The sequence below is a fragment of the Salmo trutta genome, chromosome 3 (genome assembly GCF_901001165.1).
Source record: "Salmo trutta chromosome 3, fSalTru1.1, whole genome shotgun sequence".
In the NCBI taxonomy this organism is placed as follows: domain Eukaryota; kingdom Metazoa; phylum Chordata; class Actinopteri; order Salmoniformes; family Salmonidae; genus Salmo; species Salmo trutta.
Genome location: NC_042959.1, coordinates 66760625 through 66775914, shown reverse-complemented (window position 1 = coordinate 66775914; position 15290 = coordinate 66760625). Strand labels below are relative to the sequence as shown.

The 15290-nt window shown below is 47.6% G+C and overlaps 1 protein-coding gene across 2 annotated transcripts in view; it reads left to right on the top strand.

Moving 5' to 3' along the window:
* The window catches only part of LOC115184789 (BCL2/adenovirus E1B 19 kDa protein-interacting protein 2), a 31539-nt gene that overhangs the window by 6812 nt on the left and 9437 nt on the right, over nucleotides 1–15290 (top strand). For both annotated transcript variants that reach the window (XM_029745448.1, XM_029745449.1), the window contains exon 7: nucleotides 2–133. In XM_029745448.1, the coding sequence (XP_029601308.1) occupies nucleotides 2–133 (132 nt within the window). The remainder of the gene's footprint in view (nucleotide 1; nucleotides 134–15290) is intronic.

Here is a 15290-nt window from a genome sequence, read left to right as displayed (position 1 = left end):
GGTACATAGTGGGGACGCTGGACCTGATGGTGTCAGAAGGCTATGTCATGGTGTACCTGTGCAGCATGGCTCCCAGGAATAAGATGCCTGCCATCAAATGGCTGCGACAGTGTTACACCTCCATTGACAGAAGGTACAGTACGTTCTTCTTGCTCTTTCTCTCACAAGGTTCCCTCTGCTGTTGTACTGAAAGAGTCCAGAGGAGGGGGCAAGTGGCCCTATGGTTCTCTGTATAGCACTGCTGTGGTCCAGGTATTGGACAGAATGGGAGGACGTAATGGGGGGGCTCTTATTCCTGTCCTATCTCTGCTTCTCCTCCCCTCGTGTGGAATATATATCGATTCCCATGGGGGGCCAGTACAAAAAAAATGCATGAAATTGTATGAAATGTATGCATTCACTACTGTAAGTCGCTCTGGATAAGAGCGTCTGCTAAATTACTAAAATGTAAATGTTAAAAATGAATATCACAGGAATGCTATAATGATTCAGGGCTGTGAGGATCTCTACCACAGGGTAGTGTAATGATTCAGGGCTGTGAGGATCTCTACCACAGGGTAGTGTATTGATTCAGGGCTGTGAGGATCTCTACCACAGGGTAGTGTAATGATTCAGGGCTGTGAGGATCTCTACCACAGGGTAGTGTAATGATTCAGGGCTGTGAGGATCTCTACTACAGGGTAGTATAATGATTCAGGGCTGTGAGGATCTCTACCACAGGGTAGAATAATGACTCAGGGCTGTGAGGATCTCTACCACATGGTAGTATAATGACTCAGGGCTGTGAGGATCTCTACCACAGGGAAGTATAATGACTCAGGGCTGTGAGGATCTCTACCACAGGGTAGTATAATGACTCAGGGCTGTGAGGATCTCTACCACAGGGTAGTATAATGATTCAGGGCTGTGTGGATCTCTACCACAGGGTAGTATAATGACTCAGGGCTGTGAGGATCTCTACCACGGGGTAATGTAATGACTCAGGGCTGTGAGGATCTCTACCACAGGGTAGTGTAATGACTCAGGGCTGTGAGGATCTCTACCACAGGGAAGTGTAATGATTCAGGGCTGTGAGGATCTCTACCACAGGGAAGTGTAATGATTCAGGGCTGTGAGGATCTCTACCACAGGGTAGTGTAATGATTCAGGGCTTTGAGGATCTCTACCACAGGGAAGTATAATGATTCAAGGCTGTGAGGATCTCTACCACAGGGAAGTGTAATGATTCAGGGCTGTGAGGATCTCTACCACAGGGTAGTGTAATGATTCAGGGCTGTGAGGATCTCTACCACAGGGTAGTGTAATGATTCAGGGCTGTGAGGATCTCTACCACAGGGTAGTATAACGATTCAGGGCTGTGAGGATCTCTACCACAGGGAAGTATAATGATTCAGGGCTGTGAGGATCTCTACCACAGGGTAGTATAATGATTCAGGGCTGTGAGGATCTCTACCACAGGGTAGTATAATGATTCAGGGCTGTGAGGATCTCTACTACAGGGTAGTGTAATGATTCAGGGCTCTGAGGATCTCTACCACAGGGTGATATAATGATTCAGGGCTGTGAGGATCTCTACCACAGGGTAGTGTGATGATTCAGGGCTGTGAGGATCTCTACCACAGGGTAGTGTGATGATTCAGGGCTGTGAGGATCTCTACCACAGGGTTGTGTGATGATTCAGGGCTTTGAGGATCTCTACCACAGGGAAGTGTAATGATTCAGGGCTGTGAGGATCTCTACCACAGGGAAGTGTAATGATTCAGGGCTGTGAGGATCTCTACCACAGGGAAGTGTAATGATTCAGGGCTGTGAGGATCTCTACCACAGGGAAGTGTAATGATTCAGGGCTGTGAGGATCTCTACCACAGGGAAGTGTAATGATTCAGGGCTGTGAGGATCTCTACCACAGGGAAGTGTAATGATTCAGGGCTGTGAGGATCTCTACCACAGGGAAGTGTAATGATTCAGGGCTGTGAGGATCTCTACCACAGGGTAGTATAATGATTCAGGGCTGTGTGGATCTCTACCACAGGGTAGTATAATGACTCAGGGCTGTGAGGATCTCTACCACGGGGTAATGTAATGACTCAGGGCTGTGAGGATCTCTACCACAGGGTAGTGTAATGATTCAGGGCTGTGAGGATCTCTACCACAGGGAAGTGTAATGATTCAGGGCTGTGAGGATCTCTACCACAGGGTAGTGTAATGATTCAGGGCTTTGAGGATCTCTACCACAGGGAAGTATAATGATTCAAGGCTGTGAGGATCTCTACCACAGGGAAGTGTAATGATTCAGGGCTGTGAGGATCTCTACCACAGGGTAGTGTAATGATTCAGGGCTGTGAGGATCTCTACCACAGGGTAGTGTAATGATTCAGGGCTGTGAGGATCTCTACCACAGGGTAGTATAACGATTCAGGGCTGTGAGGATCTCTACCACAGGGTAGTATAACGATTCAGGGCTGTGAGGATCTCTACCACAGGGAAGTATAATGATTCAGGGCTGTGAGGATCTCTACCACAGGGTAGTATAATGATTCAGGGCTGTGAGGATCTCTACCACAGGGTAGTGTAATGATTCAGGGCTGTGAGGATCTCTACCACAGGGTAGTATAACGATTCAGGGCTGTGAGGATCTCTACCACAGGGAAGTATAATGATTCAGGGCTGTGAGGATCTCTACCACAGGGTAGTATAATGATTCAGGGCTGTGAGGATCTCTACCACAGGGTAGTATAATGATTCAGGGCTGTGAGGATCTCTACTACAGGGTAGTGTAATGATTCAGGGCTGTGAGGATCTCTACCACAGGGTTGTATAATGATTCAGGGCTGTGAGGATCTCTACCACAGGGTAGTGTGATGATTCAGGGCTGTGAGGATCTCTACCACAGGGTTGTGTGATGATTCAGGGCTTTGAGGATCTCTACCACAGGGAAGTGTAATGATTCAGGGCTGTGAGGATCTCTACCACAGGGAAGTGTAATGATTCAGGGCTGTGAGGATCTCTACCACAGGGAAGTGTAATGATTCAGGGCTGTGAGGATCTCTACCACAGGGAAGTGTAATGATTCAGGGCTGTGAGGATCTCTACCACAGGGAAGTGTAATGATTCAGGGCTGTGAGGATCTCTACCACAGGGAAGTGTAATGATTCAGGGCTGTGAGGATCTCTACCACAGGGTAGTATAATGATTCAGGGCTGTGTGGATCTCTACCACAGGGTAGTATAATGACTCAGGGCTGTGAGGATCTCTACCACGGGGTAATGTAATGACTCAGGGCTGTGAGGATCTCTACCACAGGGTAGTGTAATGATTCAGGGCTGTGAGGATCTCTACCACAGGGAAGTGTAATGATTCAGGGCTGTGAGGATCTCTACCACAGGGTAGTGTAATGATTCAGGGCTTTGAGGATCTCTACCACAGGGAAGTATAATGATTCAAGGCTGTGAGGATCTCTACCACAGGGAAGTGTAATGATTCAGGGCTGTGAGGATCTCTACCACAGGGTAGTGTAATGATTAAGGGCTGTGAGGATCTCTACCACAGGGTAGTGTAATGATTCAGGGCTGTGAGGATCTCTACCACAGGGTAGTATAACGATTCAGGGCTGTGAGGATCTCTACCACAGGGTAGTATAACGATTCAGGGCTGTGAGGATCTCTACCACAGGGAAGTATAATGATTCAGGGCTGTGAGGATCTCTACCACAGGGTAGTATAATGATTCAGGGCTGTGAGGATCTCTACCACAGGGTAGTATAATGATTCAGGGCTGTGAGGATCTCTACTACAGGGTAGTGTAATGATTCAGGGCTGTGAGGATCTCTACCACAGGGTTGTATAATGATTCAGGGCTGTGAGGATCTCTACCACAGGGTTGTAAATGATTCAGGGCTGTGAGGATCTCTACCACAGTGTAGTGTGATGATTCAGGGCTTTGAGGATCTCTACCACAGGGAAGTGTAATGATTCAGGGCTGTGAGGATCTCTACCACAGGGTAGTATAATGACTCAGGGCTGTGAGGATCTCTACCACAGGGAAGTATAATGATTCAGGGCTGTGTGGATCTCCACCACAGGGTAGTATAATGACTCAGGGCTGTGAGGATCTCTACCACAGGGAAGTATAATGACTCAGGGCTGTGAGGATCTCTACCACAGGGTAGTATAATGACTCAGGGCTGTGAGGATCTCTACCACAGGGAACTGTAATGATTCAGGGCTGTGAGGATCTCTACCACAGGGAAGTATAATGATTCAGGGCTGTGAGGATCTCTTAACACAGGGTAGTATAATGATTCAGGGCTGTGAGGATCTCTACCACATGGTAGTATAATGATTCAGGGCTGTGAGGATCTCTACCACAGGGAAGTGTAATGACTCAGGGCTGTGAGGATCTCTACCACAGGGAAGTGTAATGATTCAGGGCTGTGAGGATCTCTACCACAGGGAAGTATAATGATTCAGGGCTGTGAGGATCTCTACCACAGGGAAGTATAATGACTCAGGGCTGTGAGGATCTCTACCACAGGGAAGTATAATGATTCAGGGCTGTGAGGATCTCTACCACAGGGAAGTATAATGATTCAGGGCTGTGAGGATCTCTAACACAGGGTAATGTAATGATTCAGGGCTGTGAGGATCTCTACCACAGGGTAATGTAATGACTCAGGGCTGTGAGGATCTCTACCACAGGGTAGTATAATGATTCAGGGCTGTGAGGATCTCTACCACAGGGAGTGTAATGATTCAGGGCTGTGAGGATCTCTACCACAGGGTAATGTAATGACTCAGGGCTGTGAGGATATCTACCACAGGGAAGTATAATGATTCAGGGCTGTGAGGATCTCTACCACAGGGAAGTATAATGATTCAGGGCTGTGAGGATCTCTACCACATGGTAGTATAATGATTCAGGGCTGTGAGGATCTCTACCACAGGGAAGTGTAATGACTCAGGGCTGTGAGGATCTCTACCACAGGGAAGTGTAATGATTCAGGGCTGTGAGGATCTCTACCACAGGGTAGTGTAATGACTCAGGGCTGTGAGGATCTCTACCACAGGGAAGTATAATGACTCAGGGCTGTGAGGATCTCTACCACAGGGAAGTGTAATGATTCAGGGCTGTGAGGATCTCTACCACAGGGAAGTATAATGATTCAGGGCTGTGAGGATCTCTAACACAGGGTAATGTAATGATTCAGGGCTGTGAGGATCTCTACCACAGGGAAGTGTAATGATTCAGGGCTGTGAGGATCTCTACCACAGGGTAATGTAATGACTCAGGGCTGTGAGGATCTCTACCACAGGGTAGTATAATGATTCAGGGCTGTGAGGATCTCTACCACAGGGAGTGTAATGATTCAGGGCTGTGAGGATCTCTACCACAGGGTAATGTAATGACTCAGGGCTGTGAGGATCTCTACCACAGGGTAGTGTAATGACTCAGGGCTGTGAGGATCTCTACCACAGGGAAGTGTAATGATTCAGGGCTGTGAGGATCTCTACCACAGGGAAGTGTAATGATTCAGGGCTGTGAGGATCTCTACCACAGGGAAGTGTAATGATTCAGGGCTGTGAGGATCTCTACCACAGGGTAGTGTAATGATTCAGGGCTTTGAGGATCTCTACCACAGGGAAGTATAATGATTCAAGGCTGTGAGGATCTCTACCACAGGGAAGTGTAATGATTCAGGGCTGTGAGGATCTCTACCACAGGGAAGTGTAATGATTCAGGGCTGTGAGGATCTCTACCACAGGGAAGTGTAATGATTCAGGGCTGTGAGGATCTCTACCACAGGGTAGTATAATGACTCAGGGCTGTGAGGATCTCTACCACAGGGAAGTATAATGACTCAGGGCTGTGAGGATCTCTACCACAGGGTAGTATAATGATTCAGGGCTGTGAGGATCTCTACCACAGGGTAGTGTAATGGCTCAGGGCTGTGAGGATCTCTACCACAGGGAAGTGTAATGATTCAGGGCTGTGAGGATCTCTACCACAGGGTAGTGTAATGATTCAGGGCTGTGAGGATCTCTTCACACAGGGTAGTATAATGATTCAGGGCTGTGAGGATCTCTACCACATGGTAGTATAATGATTCAGGGCTGTGAGGATCTCTACCACAGGGAAGTGTAATGACTCAGGGCTGTGAGGATCTCTACCACATGGTAGTATAATGATTCAGGGCTGTGAGGATCTCTACCACAGGGTAGTGTTATGATTCAGGGCTGTGAGGATCTCTACCACAGGGTAGTATAATGATTCAGGGCTGTGAGGATCTCTACCACAGGGAAGTGTAATGACTCAGGGCTGTGAGGATCTCTACCACAGGGAACTGTAATGATTCAGGGCTGTGAGGATCTCTACCACAGGGAAGTATAATGATTCAGGGCTGTGAGGATCTCTACCACAGGGAAGTATAATGACTCAGGGCTGTGAGGATCTCTACCACAGGGAAGTATAATGATTCAGGGCTGTGAGGATCTCTACCACAGGGAAGTATATTGATTCAGGGCTGTGAGGATCTCTACCACAGGGTAATGTAATGACTCAGGGCTGTGAGGATCTCTACCACAGGGTAGTATAATGATTCAGGGCTGTGAGGATCTCTACCACAGGGAGTGTAATGATTCAGGGCTGTGAGGATCTCTACCACAGGGTAATGTAATGACTCAGGGCTGTGAGGATCTCTACCACAGGGAAGTATAATGATTCAGGGCTGTGAGGATCTCTACCACAGGGAAGTATAATGATTCAGGGCTGTGAGGATCTCTACCACATGGTAGTATAATGATTCAGGGCTGTGAGGATCTCTACCACAGGGAAGTGTAATGACTCAGGGCTGTGAGGATCTCTACCACAGGGAAGTATAATGATTCAGGGCTGTGAGGATCTCTACCACAGGGAAGTATAATGACTCAGGGCTGTGAGGATCTCTACCACAGGGAAGTATAATGACTCAGGGCTGTGAGGATCTCTACCACAGGGAAGTATAATGATTCAGGGCTGTGAGGATCTCTACCACAGGGAAGTATAATGATTCAGGGCTGTGAGGATCTCTACCACAGGGTAATGTAATGATTCAGGGCTGTGAGGATCTCTACCACAGGGTAATGTAATGACTCAGGGCTGTGAGGATCTCTACCACAGGGTAGTATAATGATTCAGGGCTGTGAGGATCTCTACCACAGGGAGTGTAATGATTCAGGGCTGTGAGGATCTCTACCACAGGGTAATGTAATGACTCAGGGCTGTGAGGATATCTACCACAGGGAAGTATAATGATTCAGGGCTGTGAGGATCTCTACCACAGGGAAGTATAATGATTCAGGGCTGTGAGGATCTCTACCACATGGTAGTATAATGATTCAGGGCTGTGAGGATCTCTACCACAGGGAAGTGTAATGACTCAGGGCTGTGAGGATCTCTACCACAGGGAAGTGTAATGATTCAGGGCTGTGAGGATCTCTACCACAGGGTAGTGTAATGACTCAGGGCTGTGAGGATCTCTACCACAGGGAAGTATAATGACTCAGGGCTGTGAGGATCTCTACCACAGGGAAGTGTAATGATTCAGGGCTGTGAGGATCTCTACCACAGGGAAGTATAATGATTCAGGGCTGTGAGGATCTCTAACACAGGGTAATGTAATGATTCAGGGCTGTGAGGATCTCTACCACAGGGAAGTGTAATGATTCAGGGCTGTGAGGATCTCTACCACAGGGTAATGTAATGACTCAGGGCTGTGAGGATCTCTACCACAGGGTAGTATAATGATTCAGGGCTGTGAGGATCTCTACCACAGGGAAGTGTAATGATTCAGGGCTGTGAGGATCTCTACCACAGGGAAGTGTAATGATTCAGGGCTGTGAGGATCTCTACCACAGGGAAGTGTAATGATTCAGGGCTGTGAGGATCTCTACCACAGGGTAGTGTAATGATTCAGGGCTTTGAGGATCTCTACCACAGGGAAGTATAATGATTCAAGGCTGTGAGGATCTCTACCACAGGGAAGTGTAATGATTCAGGGCTGTGAGGATCTCTACCACAGGGAAGTGTAATGATTCAGGGCTGTGAGGATCTCTACCACAGGGAAGTGTAATGATTCAGGGCTGTGAGGATCTCTACCACAGGGTAGTATAATGACTCAGGGCTGTGAGGATCTCTACCACAGGGAAGTATAATGACTCAGGGCTGTGAGGATCTCTACCACAGGGAAGTATAATTACTCAGGGCTGTGAGGATCTCTACCACAGGGAAGTATAATGATTCAGGGCTGTGAGGATCTCTACCACAGGGAAGTATATTGATTCAGGGCTGTGAGGATCTCTACCACAGGGTAATGTAATGACTCAGGGCTGTGAGGATCTCTACCACAGGGTAGTATAATGATTCAGGGCTGTGAGGATCTCTACCACAGGGAGTGTAATGATTCAGGGCTGTGAGGATCTCTACCACAGGGTAATGTAATGACTCAGGGCTGTGAGGATCTCTACCACAGGGAAGTATAATTATTCAGGGCTGTGAGGATCTCTACCACAGGGAAGTATAATGATTCAGGGCTGTGAGGATCTCTACCACATGGTAGTATAATGATTCAGGGCTGTGAGGATCTCTACCACAGGGAAGTATAATGACTCAGGGCTGTGAGGATCTCTACCACAGGGAAGTATAATGATTCAGGGCTGTGAGGATCTCTACCACAGGGAAGTATAATGACTCAGGGCTGTGAGGATCTCTACCACAGGGAAGTATAATGATTCAGGGCTGTGAGGATCTCTACCACAGGGAAGTATAATGATTCAGGGCTGTGAGGATCTCTAACACAGGGTAATGTAATGATTCAGGGCTGTGAGGATCTCTACCACAGGGTAATGTAATGACTCAGGGCTGTGAGGATCTCTACCACAGGGTAGTATAATGATTCAGGGCTGTGAGGATCTCTACCACAGGGAGTGTAATGATTCAGGGCTGTGAGGATCTCTACCACAGGGTAATGTAATGACTCAGGGCTGTGAGGATATCTACCACAGGGAAGTATAATGACTCAGGGCTGTGAGGATCTCTACCACAGGGTAGTATAATGATTCAGGGCTGTGAGGATCTCTACCACAGGGTAGTGTAATGACTCAGGGCTGTGAGGATCTCTACCACAGGGAAGTGTAATGATTCAGGGCTGTGAGGATCTCTAGCACAGGGTAGTGTAATGATTCAGGGCTGTGAGGATCTCTTCACACAGGGTAGTATAATGATTCAGGGCTGTGAGGATCTCTACCACATGGTAGTATAATGATTCAGGGCTGTGAGGATCTCTACCACAGGGAAGTGTAATGACTCAGGGCTGTGAGGATCTCTACCACATGGTAGTATAATGATTCAGGGCTGTGAGGATCTCTACCACAGGGTAGTGTTATGATTCAGGGCTGTGAGGATCTCTACCACAGGGTAGTATAATGATTCAGGGCTGTGAGGATCTCTACCACAGGGAAGTGTAATGACTCAGGGCTGTGAGGATCTCTACCACAGGGAACTGTAATGATTCAGGGCTGTGAGGATCTCTACCACAGGGAAGTATAATGATTCAGGGCTGTGAGGATCTCTACCACAGGGAAGTATAATGACTCAGGGCTGTGAGGATCTCTACCACAGGGAAGTATAATGATTCAGGGCTGTGAGGATCTCTACCACAGGGAAGTATATTGATTCAGGGCTGTGAGGATCTCTACCACAGGGTAATGTAATGACTCAGGGCTGTGAGGATCTCTACCACAGGGTAGTATAATGATTCAGGGCTGTGAGGATCTCTACCACAGGGAGTGTAATGATTCAGGGCTGTGAGGATCTCTACCACAGGGTAATGTAATGACTCAGGGCTGTGAGGATCTCTACCACAGGGAAGTATAATTATTCAGGGCTGTGAGGATCTCTACCACAGGGAAGTATAATGATTCAGGGCTGTGAGGATCTCTACCACATGGTAGTATAATGATTCAGGGCTGTGAGGATCTCTACCACAGGGAAGTGTAATGACTCAGGGCTGTGAGGATCTCTACCACAGGGAAGTATAATGACTCAGGGCTGTGAGGATCTCTACCACAGGGAAGTATAATGACTCAGGGCTGTGAGGATCTCTACCACAGGGAAGTATAATGACTCAGGGCTGTGAGGATCTCTACCACAGGGAAGTATAATGATTCAGGGCTGTGAGGATCTCTACCACAGGGAAGTATAATGATTCAGGGCTGTGAGGATCTCTAACACAGGGTAATGTAATGATTCAGGGCTGTGAGGATCTCTACCACAGGGTAATGTAATGACTCAGGGCTGTGAGGATCTCTACCACAGGGTAGTATAATGATTCAGGGCTGTGAGGATCTCTACCACAGGGAGTGTAATGATTCAGGGCTGTGAGGATCTCTACCACAGGGTAATGTAATGACTCAGGGCTGTGAGGATATCTACCACAGGGAAGTATAATGATTCAGGGCTTTGAGGATCTCTACCACAGGGAAGTATAATGATTCAAGGCTGTGAGGATCTCTACCACAGGGAAGTGTAATGATTCAGGGCTGTGAGGATCTCTACCACAGGGAAGTGTAATGATTCAGGGCTGTGAGGATCTCTACCACAGGGAAGTGTAATGATTCAGGGCTGTGAGGATCTCTACCACAGGGTAGTATAATGACTCAGGGCTGTGAGGATCTCTACCACAGGGAAGTATAATGACTCAGGGCTGTGAGGATCTCTACCACAGGGAAGTATAATTACTCAGGGCTGTGAGGATCTCTACCACAGGGAAGTATAATGATTCAGGGCTGTGAGGATCTCTACCACAGGGAAGTATATTGATTCAGGGCTGTGAGGATCTCTACCACAGGGTAATGTAATGACTCAGGGCTGTGAGGATCTCTACCACAGGGTAGTATAATGATTCAGGGCTGTGAGGATCTCTACCACAGGGAGTGTAATGATTCAGGGCTGTGAGGATCTCTACCACAGGGTAATGTAATGACTCAGGGCTGTGAGGATCTCTACCACAGGGAAGTATAATTATTCAGGGCTGTGAGGATCTCTACCACAGGGAAGTATAATGATTCAGGGCTGTGAGGATCTCTACCACATGGTAGTATAATGATTCAGGGCTGTGAGGATCTCTACCACAGGGAAGTGTAATGACTCAGGGCTGTGAGGATCTCTACCACAGGGAAGTATAATGATTCAGGGCTGTGAGGATCTCTACCACAGGGAAGTATAATGACTCAGGGCTGTGAGGATCTCTACCACAGGGAAGTATAATGATTCAGGGCTGTGAGGATCTCTACCACAGGGAAGTATAATGATTCAGGGCTGTGAGGATCTCTAACACAGGGTAATGTAATGATTCAGGGCTGTGAGGATCTCTACCACAGGGTAATGTAATGACTCAGGGCTGTGAGGATCTCTACCACAGGGTAGTATAATGATTCAGGGCTGTGAGGATCTCTACCACAGGGAGTGTAATGATTCAGGGCTGTGAGGATCTCTACCACAGGGTAATGTAATGACTCAGGGCTGTGAGGATATCTACCACAGGGAAGTATAATGACTCAGGGCTGTGAGGATCTCTACCACAGGGTAGTATAATGATTCAGGGCTGTGAGGATCTCTACCACAGGGTAGTGTAATGACTCAGGGCTGTGATGATCTCTACCACAGGGAAGTGTAATGATTCAGGGCTGTGAGGATCTCTAGCACAGGGTAGTGTAATGATTCAGGGCTGTGAGGATCTCTTCACACAGGGTAGTATAATGATTCAGGGCTGTGAGGATCTCTACCACATGGTAGTATAATGATTCAGGGCTGTGAGGATCTCTACCACAGGGAAGTGTAATGACTCAGGGCTGTGAGGATCTCTACCACATGGTAGTATAATGATTCAGGGCTGTGAGGATCTCTACCACAGGGTAGTGTTATGATTCAGGGCTGTGAGGATCTCTACCACAGGGTAGTATAATGATTCAGGGCTGTGAGGATCTCTACCACAGGGAAGTGTAATGACTCAGGGCTGTGAGGATCTCTACCACAGGGAACTGTAATGATTCAGGGCTGTGAGGATCTCTACCACAGGGAAGTATAATGATTCAGGGCTGTGAGGATCTCTACCACAGGGAAGTATAATGACTCAGGGCTGTGAGGATCTCTACCACAGGGAAGTATAATGATTCAGGGCTGTGAGGATCTCTACCACAGGGAAGTATATTGATTCAGGGCTGTGAGGATCTCTACCACAGGGTAATGTAATGACTCAGGGCTGTGAGGATCTCTACCACAGGGTAGTATAATGATTCAGGGCTGTGAGGATCTCTACCACAGGGAGTGTAATGATTCAGGGCTGTGAGGATCTCTACCACAGGGTAATGTAATGACTCAGGGCTGTGAGGATCTCTACCACAGGGAAGTATAATTATTCAGGGCTGTGAGGATCTCTACCACAGGGAAGTATAATGATTCAGGGCTGTGAGGATCTCTACCACATGGTAGTATAATGATTCAGGGCTGTGAGGATCTCTACCACAGGGAAGTGTAATGACTCAGGGCTGTGAGGATCTCTACCACAGGGAAGTGTAATGATTCAGGGCTGTGAGGATCTCTACCACAGGGTAGTGTAATGACTCAGGGCTGTGAGGATCTCTACCACAGGGAAGTATAATGACTCAGGGCTGTGAGGATCTCTACCACAGGGAAGTGTAATGATTCAGGGCTGTGAGGATCTCTACCACAGGGAAGTATAATGATTCAGGGCTGTGAGGATCTCTAACACAGGGTAATGTAATGATTCAGGGCTGTGAGGATCTCTACCACAGGGAAGTGTAATGATTCAGGGCTGTGAGGATCTCTACCACAGGGTAATGTAATGACTCAGGGCTGTGAGGATCTCTACCACAGGGTAGTATAATGATTCAGGGCTGTGAGGATCTCTACCACAGGGAAGTGTAATGATTCAGGGCTGTGAGGATCTCTACCACAGGGAAGTGTAATGATTCAGGGCTGTGAGGATCTCTACCACAGGGAAGTGTAATGATTCAGGGCTGTGAGGATCTCTACCACAGGGTAGTGTAATGATTCAGGGCTTTGAGGATCTCTACCACAGGGAAGTATAATGATTCAAGGCTGTGAGGATCTCTACCACAGGGAAGTGTAATGATTCAGGGCTGTGAGGATCTCTACCACAGGGAAGTGTAATGATTCAGGGCTGTGAGGATCTCTACCACAGGGAAGTGTAATGATTCAGGGCTGTGAGGATCTCTATCACAGGGTAGTATAATGACTCAGGGCTGTGAGGATCTCTACCACAGGGAAGTATAATGACTCAGGGCTGTGAGGATCTCTACCACAGGGAAGTATAATTACTCAGGGCTGTGAGGATCTCTACCACAGGGAAGTATAATGATTCAGGGCTGTGAGGATCTCTACCACAGGGAAGTATATTGATTCAGGGCTGTGAGGATCTCTACCACAGGGTAATGTAATGACTCAGGGCTGTGAGGATCTCTACCACAGGGTAGTATAATGATTCAGGGCTGTGAGGATCTCTACCACAGGGAGTGTAATGATTCAGGGCTGTGAGGATCTCTACCACAGGGTAATGTAATGACTCAGGGCTGTGAGGATCTCTACCACAGGGAAGTATAATTATTCAGGGCTGTGAGGATCTCTACCACAGGGAAGTATAATGATTCAGGGCTGTGAGGATCTCTACCACATGGTAGTATAATGATTCAGGGCTGTGAGGATCTCTACCACAGGGAAGTGTAATGACTCAGGGCTGTGAGGATCTCTACCACAGGGAAGTATAATGATTCAGGGCTGTGAGGATCTCTACCACAGGGAAGTATAATGACTCAGGGCTGTGAGGATCTCTACCACAGGGAAGTATAATGATTCAGGGCTGTGAGGATCTCTACCACAGGGAAGTATAATGATTCAGGGCTGTGAGGATCTCTAACACAGGGTAATGTAATGATTCAGGGCTGTGAGGATCTCTACCACAGGGTAATGTAATGACTCAGGGCTGTGAGGATCTCTACCACAGGGTAGTATAATGATTCAGGGCTGTGAGGATCTCTACCACAGGGAGTGTAATGATTCAGGGCTGTGAGGATCTCTACCACAGGGTAATGTAATGACTCAGGGTTGTGAGGATATCTACCACAGGGAAGTATAATGATTCAGGGCTGTGAGGATCTCTACCACAGGGAAGTATAATGATTCAGGGCTGTGAGGATCTCTACCACATGGTAGTATAATGATTCAGGGCTGTGAGGATCTCTACCACAGGGAAGTGTAATGACTCAGGGCTGTGAGGATCTCTACCACAGGGAAGTGTAATGATTCAGGGCTGTGAGGATCTCTACCACAGGGTAGTGTAATGACTCAGGGCTGTGAGGATCTCTACCACAGGGAAGTATAATGACTCAGGGCTGTGAGGATCTCTACCACAGGGAAGTGTAATGATTCAGGGCTGTGAGGATCTCTACCACAGGGAAGTATAATGATTCAGGGCTGTGAGGATCTCTAACACAGGGTAATGTAATGATTCAGGGCTGTGAGGATCTCTACCACAGGGAAGTGTAATGATTCAGGGCTGTGAGGATCTCTACCACAAGGTAATGTAATGACTCAGGGCTGTGAGGATCTCTACCACAGGGTAGTATAATGATTCAGGGCTGTGAGGATCTCTACCACAGGGAGTGTAATGATTCAGGGCTGTGAGGATCTCTACCACAGGGTAATGTAATGACTCAGGGCTGTGAGGATCTCTACCACAGGGTAGTGTAATGACTCAGGGCTGTGAGGATCTCTACCACAGGGAAGTGTAATGATTCAGGGCTGTGAGGATCTCTACCACAGGGAAGTGTAATGATTCAGGGCTGTGAGGATCTCTACCACAGGGAAGTGTAATGATTCAGGGCTGTGAGGATCTCTACCACAGGGTAGTGTAATGATTCAGGGCTTTGAGGATCTCTACCACAGGGAAGTATAATGATTCAAGGCTGTGAGGATCTCTACCACAGGGAAGTGTAATGATTCAGGGCTGTGAGGATCTCTACCACAGGGAAGTGTAATGATTCAGGGCTGTGAGGATCTCTACCACAGGGTAATGTAATGACTCAGGGCTGTGAGGATCTCTACCACAGGGTAGTATAATGATTCAGGGCTGTGAGGATCTCTACCACAGGGAGTGTAATGATTCAGGGCTGTGAGGATCTCTACCACAGGGTAATGTAATGACTCAGGGCTGTGAG